Below are 8,317 nucleotides of genomic sequence, written 5' to 3'. Positions count from 1 at the left end.
TCTTACCCGCACTTCCTTACTCGCCTCCCGGCCCATTGCAAGGACACCTGCCTGCTTCCCTGGCCACCGCAGAGCCTCCGGAGACATGCAGGCAGCAGCAGGCCAGGGAGGCAGGCCTTCCCTGCCATGCCTCAGGCTGCCACACTTCCGGTATCCCTGGTCTCCCCTGGACGTAAATATTTAATATTTTTATTAATATTTTCAAACACCCTCAAAACAGCAAGTCCCCTAAAAGCATACCGCGAAGTAGCAAGAGAACACTGTAGTCTAATTCCTTGCTTTTGACTGAAGTCAAATCTAGAAACGTCCATGCATTGTGTGTCTAATGTGTGTCCTAGAGGCCACAAAATAGAATCAAAGTTTACACAAAAGTTATTTTTGGCAAAACCTTTAAAAAGCCATAATATATGGAGATTTTATAAGGCTACAGCAATATTTCTCTTGGATAGGGTTAGCTGCGTAGATCAAACAACTGGTTTAAATTAAAGGAGAGGCTGCCTTATCCTCTGCAAACCATTTTCTCCATGGAGAAATTACTTGATTTTGGGTAATGTTTATTTTTTTTACCTATATGGCTGCCAGGTTCCAGGGTGCCAGCTGGAGGATGAAAAATGCCTGGCATTTTTTTGTATGGTGGTTTTAATATGCCTACAGAACAGAAGTCCAAAACACCAGGGGGAAAGGCCCAAGTTTGCCCATGCCTGCTTCAGCAGGTAGGCCGCGAAAAGTGGTTGCCTGGCAACAGGTCGCCTTGGAGACGGTTGCCTGGCAACGGGACGCGCGTGCGGTAGGCCCGGTGCAGCACTGAGGCGCCATGGACGCGGAGGCGCTGCCTTACGCGCTGGACCTGGTGGCGAGCAGCGGCGTGTGCCTCAGCCCAGAGAAGCGGGCGGCCCTGCGGAACTCCCTCCTGCTAGTGCGCCGCGACTACCGCTTCGAGCAAGTCCGCCTGTGGGGCCGTATCCAAGGCATCCGCGGGGCCTACTACATCGCCGAGGGACTAGGCCCGGACAGAGCCGGGACCCGAAGCCGCCTCTACAGGTCTCCCTCTCTGTACTCTCACCCTCAGCGCCTTTAAGGGTTTGGGACTTCAGTTCCCAGGATTCCTCCTCACTGGCCAAGGCCGCCGAGGCTTCTGGGAATTGAAGTCCAGAATCAGGCTCGCGTTTTAAAGTGCAGTCTTAGCGTCTTGCGCTTCCTGTAGCATTCTGGGAAATGTCGTTTAGGGCGGGGCCTTTGGAATTCTCAACTATGGAGAGCCTCGCCTTCCCAGACTACATTTCCCAGAATTCTGCGGGATGCAGAAGATGCTAGGAATGAATGAGGTTTGATATCGCTTTAACTGCCATGGCACGATGCTATGGAATCATATATTATAATACAGGGTTAGTCAAAATGCATAGGCCAATAAGCCATTCAATTGAATGGCTTATTGGCCTATGCATTTTGACTAACCCTGTATAATATAATGTAATATATTGTATATACATATAATATTTATCTAAATAAATAAAATGTAAAGTTAGTTTGTGGGATTAACATAATTCAAAAACCACTGGACGAATTGACACCAAATTTGATAGATAGATAATGCACAAGTGACAACCAGAATTGTTGGATTGGACAATGTGGAATTTGAATTTACGGACTATGAGATGATAAACGTTGAGCACTAGATTGTTTTTAAGGATTGTGATATATAATGGATTGTTTTAATTGTCTTAACTGCCTAATTGTTTAATTACTGTTTATATGTTTTATTCGTTTACCTTGCTGTTGTGCTGGCATCGAATTGTGCCTTTTTGTAAGCCACCCTGAGTCCCCCCTCGGGGGTTGAGAAGTGCGAGAAATAATAATAATTTGGACACAATACACCTATCAGGCCAACAAGTGACCTTCACTGATAAAAAAATTGAAAAACACAGTAGAAGAGACTTTAGAAGCCAAAAAAATAAATAAATGAAAAATACATTACAACGCATGAGCAAAACCACATATATAAACACAAGCAAACATATATACACATATATACACACAAAACACATATACACAGACTGGGCCACAGCAATGCATGGCAGGGGACGGCTAGTATTATAATGTAATGCAATATAATACTACTCTTAATAATACAGTATTATAATTATATATTTATATTACATGTAATAGTACTAATAATATTGCAATATAATGGCATAGTACAATATAGTAATATTTAATACTGATTTTGTACTATGCTAATAATAAAATATATTGTATGTATATATCTTGTAAGCCACTCTGAGTTCCTTTCAGGGTGAAAAGGGCAGCATATAAATTATTTATTTATTCACTATATTTAGATACATCTTTTCTTACCCCATGGGGGGTGGGGGGAGAGAGTCAAAATGGTGTACATCAAATAATGGCAAAATTCAATGCCAACATACATACAAACAAAGCATATAACTTAAACAATGACATATAGCTATAAATTAAAACCATTAATATCACAATAAACATAAAACATAAGCACGTGGGAGTCCAAAAGTAGCAGGCTAAAACCCAGAACCTCAATCAATGGCTGATACCAATTGAGAGACTCCTTCCTGGGCACACAGAAAACTGGGCGAGTTAGAGGGCACTGAACAGACTACGCTCTGGCACTGTGAGATGCAGAGCCAACCTTAAGAAATGGGGCTACAAAGTGAAGTCTACGACATTCGAGTGTGGAGAAGAACAAATCACAGACCACCTACTACAATGCAACCTGAGCCCTGCCACATGCACAATGGAGGACCTCCTTATAGCAACACCAGAGGCATTTCAAGTGGCCAGCTACTGGTCAAAGGACATTTAATAGAATGCCAAGTTTGCAAACTTTGTGGTTTTTTTAAATACAATACAACTGTTTGGTTTGCTCCTGACACGATAAAAATTAACTTTTAGACAACACAGAAAATTAAAACATCTTAATATTAACATTTAAAAACACGTGATCCAAAATTGTAGTCTGAAGCCATTCAGGTTGTCAAATTGCACTTATCTGACAACACGTATAAATATGGTAAATAAATAAATAAATAAATGCTAAACTGCATTAATTCCACAGAGTGGATGCACCAAAATGTGTTTGAGTTAATGCACAGGAATTGAAGTTGGAATACAAAGTAGCACTGGGAGGACTTTACACTCAATGTCTGGGAATTTGTTAGTGGCAAACACAAAAGAAATTAAGCCTGTGTCCATGTATGTCTGTCTACTTTTGAACTTAGAGGAAGTTGGTATCACAGCAATATCTAGCTATGGCTGCATATACATTTAGAATGAATGCACCACTTTTTGACACCACTTTAACTACCAACCTCAATGCTAAGGAACACTGGGATTCTGGGATTTGTAGTATGGTGAGGCACCAGCATTCTCTGGCAGAGAAGGCTAAAGTTCTTGAAAAACTGATGATTCCCCAGCATTGAGCCAAGCCAGTTGGAGTGGTGTCAAACTATCTTATTTCAACAGTATAGATGCACTCTACATCTCCATAGCCAGATACAAAGTAATAGTTGAGACCTCTTGAAGTTCTCTGTGAACTTCAGCAGATGACGAAGTTGCTTCATGTCTAGCCATGGGAACGTATCTGGATGCTTCTGAATCCCTTCCCCTGCTCTCTTTAAAGCATGAATGATCTTAAAACTTTAGCAGCCCTACCTTGCATCCTGGAAGGTCCCTTGTTATGCTTGGGAATGTGGAACTATGTTATACTGAACCATGCAGGATTGTAACCAGTATGTCTTGCTGATGGTTTATAATACATGTTCATGGATCAGTAGGTGTCTTGAAATAATTTAATTTGCAACACCAGCAGAATGAGCAATTTATATTAAAAGCTACTGTTTTAATAGGACTTTTTGAATAACTTCATGTGCATAATCTAGTTTAGTCCTTAGAATAATCCTGGGGGTCATAGTGAGAATCATATGGCCCATGAAGTTCAGTAGGGCTTCAGCTTCAAGCAGGTCTCCCTAGAACATGGCCATATAGCCCGAAAAAACCTACAACAACCCAGGCCTAAGTTGGCTATCCAGTGATGAGCAATATTGGGAATATGTGGCCAACTTCTGGAAGATCGCATGATCTTCATCCCCACTCTAAGAAAAATTAGTACTGTTCTAATTCATATTGTGGTGGGAGTGGTGTTGAAGCTGAGAGAAAACATCACATAGTCACTGAGCAAATTGATGCATTCATGGCAGAAAAAACTTGAACCAGAGATTTGTTTTCATTAGTAGGATAGCCTCCCAGTCAGTGTGCAAAGTCAGCTGTTTCCTGGCTTCACATCTTTCCTCCATTTTTAAAAAAAGTGTTTCAAAAAGTATTTTTCTTCTGGCTTTTTTCATGTGGAGCCTCCACATGAAAAAAGAAAGGCTTTTTTTTAAATTGAGTGCTTAACAGAAGACCACAAGAGGGAAAGCTCATCTTCCCTTTCTTGTGTGTCTGCATTGTCTTTTAAATTGCACTCCTCCTCTTGCTTTGTAGATATTTAGACCCAGTTTTGTATGTACATTTATTTATTTATCTATTTACAATATTTCTACCCCGCCTTTCTCACTGTGGAGGGGACTCAAAGCGGCTTTACTTACAAGCAATGATTCGATGCCTTAAAACACAATGTACATTTAAATAAATATTAAAATAGAATTAAAAAGTATATTAAAAACAATTAAAACATTTAAAAACAATACATTCAGAGTTCAAAGTGTAATCCCCGAGCATAATCCAGGCTGTTCCAATAGTCATTGCACATTGTTCCAAGTCTATCTGTTGCATAAGCTCTCTAAAGGCTTGGTTACAAAGCCACGTTTTTACTCTCTTCTGGAAGGTCAGGAGGGAGGGGTTGATCTAATATCCCTGGGGAGGGAGTGCCACAGCTGAGGGGCCACCACTGAGAAGGTCCTTTCTCTCATCTCTGCCAGTTGTGCCTGGGAAGGAGGTGGGACCAAGAGCAGCGCCTCCTCAGACGATCTTAATGGCTAGACCTTGGACTGGAAGTCTGGACTGATTTGGATTTGGGCTTTGTTTGTGTTTTAATATTTAAATGTATATTTATAATTTTGTTGTTTATCTAATCTTAATTTGTTTTGTACTGTCATTGTTTGTTGTTGTTGGCATCTAATGGTTGCCGATTGTAAGCCGCCCTGAGTCGCCCCTCCCCCCCGCGCCTCCTGGGGGTTGAGAAGGATGAGATATAAATGTTCCCCTTTGTTATATGTGTTGTTCATAGCTTAAACTGTGTTGACTGGAGCCTTCTGCCCCCTCCTACTGAGGAAATGGTTACACTGACTGCAGGACTAAAAGGACGCTTCCAAGGGGATCCATCTTATGAATATGAACAGCCCGATAAGAAAGAAGACCCCGAAAGGCCATATGAAGAGGAAGTTCCAGTGAGTATATTGGGCAATTCCACTATCCTTTCATTTTATTGCTAACAATGTATTTGTTCACAACTTGCATGTGTTTTAAAAGAAATCAGCTCCTTTCCCCTCTTTTGTATTGCTTTCTTTCACTGTTTTTAAAAATGATTTTACATTTATATCCTTCCAGACTTTTAAGAGTGCATCAGATTTCCAGGTGGTCTTTTTGCTAGATACCTGCCAGATTTCCCTTGCCCCATGCATGAACTGCTTTGGATAACATCAGTTGATTCACTATGTTTAATTTGCTATGGCTGAAAGTTTATTATTTCTTAACTTGGGACGAGTTCCACAAGTGCTTCTGATGGCTTATTACGCTGGCAGCTGTTTTGTTCAGATAATTCAGATGTGTTGTTTGTTTCAAAGTGATGAAACCATGAATTTACATCTGGGATTCCAGGGATTTTATTCTAATTGGTTGGGATGAAATCATACATAAAGCCTGTCAGTGCAACATATTTGCAGAGCATTAAGTCACCACAATTACTTGTGGAAATTATAAGGAGGATTGACTCTGTGCTCTTATATAATTTACAGTTTCATTTTCCTTTTCATTATGAAATGAAAAGAATTGGACACAAGTAATTCTCCAAAAGGGTTAAACATTTCTGTTTATAACTGGGCTCCATTAACTTTTCAAGCATAGGAAATTGATAAATACATTGCAAATATTTTATTCTTTAGAAAGTTTTCTAAAAAAAAATCACTAAGCTACCGTATATACTTGAAGATAAGCCAGGTTTTTCAGACCTTTTTATGGACTGAAAAAGTATCTCTCAGCTTATAATGGGGTCAAGCTGGGCAGTGGAGCCTGGAGGCCATTGTTTGCAATATATGATATATTTCTCATATTCCCTTCTCTAAACAGTGTGTTTTCTTTTCTGCTTCTGCTCTACTTCTCCTCCTAGGCTGGGATGTTTTGAAAAGGGAAAGGAGGGGGAGAGAAGCCCTTGCAAGTCAGGACTATCCATTAATCTTATAAAAGCATTTTCCCTTGAAATATTTGTTAATCTTTCCAGGTATAGAGGCATTTCCCCGCAAAAGCCTTTGCAATCCCTATGTAGCTATGTATCTGTATCTATCTTTATACATTAATTTTATGTATGAATTTCCCTTCATATGTTTTCAGGTCTTTGCAAATCCTATACACTTATAGATATCAAGAGATTTCCATGTACCTGTATATCTGTATCTATATGTATACATTATTTTTATATTTGAAATTCCCCTCACATGTTTGCAAGTCTCTGCAAATCCTATATAGATATAGATAAATGTATAGAGATACCTATATATCTGTGTGTATGTATATGTGTCTATATAAAAATAATTTTATATATTAAATTCCCCCTCACATGTTTGTAAGTCTTTGCAAATCCTATATAGATATAATCATCTATATATAGAGAGATGTATAGCTATATCTATATGAATATAGATATATAGGGCTTGCAAATATTACAGGGGGAAATGCAGACACAAATATATATAGACATATATATATATATAGAATATAGATCTATAGGGCTTACAAATATTGCAGGGGAAATGCACACACACACATAGAGAGAGATGTCTAGATAGATATAAACAACACACACACACACACACACACACACACACATATGACTTGCAAATACTGCAGGAGAGAAATGCACTTATATAAAGAGAGGATTTACAAATATTTCAAGGGGAAATGCATATGTGAAATTAGTGTACATAATTATAGATCTAGATCTAGCTTTGAATTGTTTATATAGGCATTGAATGTCTCCTTGTTACTATATTGGAAGCTGACCTGAGTCCCCATGGGGAGATAGGGTGGGATACAAATCAATTTTTAATTATTATTATTATAAAGTTAGTGTTGACACCATATTGTTTTTGTTGACCCATCTTTTCCACTTACAGAGCTAGTTTACTGTTTTTCTTTAAAATACAGTAAATATTTAAAAACATTAAATCTACTGGTTATTGGTTTCCTGCATACCTAGCTGTAAATGATAAGGTCTCTGTTCGTTGGGTTTACTTATTAAGACTTAAAATTTTAATACTAATGAGAATGAACCATATAGTTAAATAATATGGACGGAGCAATATTGAAGAGAGGATTTGATCAAAACATAGTTAAGATATGAGATGAGAAATGCCAGCTCTTCCCAAGCAGCACAGAATAAGCGAGATGGAAGATGTAAAGAAGAAAAGGAAATTGGACTTTTCTGGACCTAGCTTCTTATGGTTTCAATAATAATTCTATTCATATGTCATGGTATTAACTACAACTAAATATTTAGGTTTTGAGAATCCCTATGAATAGATATTGCCTGGATTTTAAATCTCAGCTCCAGACCTAGATTTATTGGATCACACTGAACAATTCTCTCTCCTTAGCATCCCAACTCGATTTTTTAAAGCAGAATTAAAGCTGGCACATACTTTTTCATTGCATATTAAAATGAATAAAATCCTGCAAAACAGTTTGAGCATATGGAGAACTTAAGAATAACAGTGATGAATAGAAATGGTTTCACACATTTTTGTATAATAGAAAATTGTGTCTCCTAATTTTCACAAAAAAGCAAGGCCCCAGGTCATAGTGATAACATAGCAATAGGAGCCCAGTTGCATAAGTTCTCTGTGAATAATCAGTAATATTCACCAATCTTTAATCTGGGGGTTGACTGGCATAAAAATCCCATGTCGTGCTTGTTTATGAAAATAGATTTCTTGTTCCATTCTTCCATTATCTGGACAGAGGCCACTAGGGGGTGTGACGATGTGTAAGTTTTATTTCTTTGGTTATGTGTAGTTTGGACAGTGGTTTAGGGATGGTAAGTATGGGGGATTATGTTTTGTGGGAGAGGGTGGCT

General features: G+C 38.6%; 1 protein-coding gene across 2 annotated transcripts in view; it reads left to right on the top strand.

The window, feature by feature from the left end:
* Nucleotides 1-779: 779 nt before the first annotated feature.
* The window catches only part of RSPH9 (radial spoke head component 9), a 39,409-nt gene continuing 31,871 nt past the window's right edge, over nucleotides 780-8,317 (top strand). The window contains exons 1-2 of one of the 2 annotated variants that reach the window (XR_010909297.1): nucleotides 780-1,041; nucleotides 5,258-5,417. Coding sequence is in view for 1 of the 2 variants with exons in the window: in XM_060754036.2 (XP_060610019.1) it covers nucleotides 815-1,041; nucleotides 5,258-5,417 (387 nt within the window). In the remaining variant the exon portion in view is untranslated. The remainder of the gene's footprint in view (nucleotides 1,042-5,257; nucleotides 5,418-8,317) is intronic. The other variant, XM_060754036.2, reaches the window with a different exon arrangement.

The sequence above is a fragment of the Anolis sagrei genome, chromosome 1 (genome assembly GCF_037176765.1).
Source record: "Anolis sagrei isolate rAnoSag1 chromosome 1, rAnoSag1.mat, whole genome shotgun sequence".
Classification (NCBI taxonomy): Eukaryota; Metazoa; Chordata; class Lepidosauria; order Squamata; family Dactyloidae; genus Anolis; species Anolis sagrei.
The sequence above is the reverse complement of the archived record's forward strand: the minus strand, read 5'-3'. Positions and strand labels throughout refer to the sequence as shown.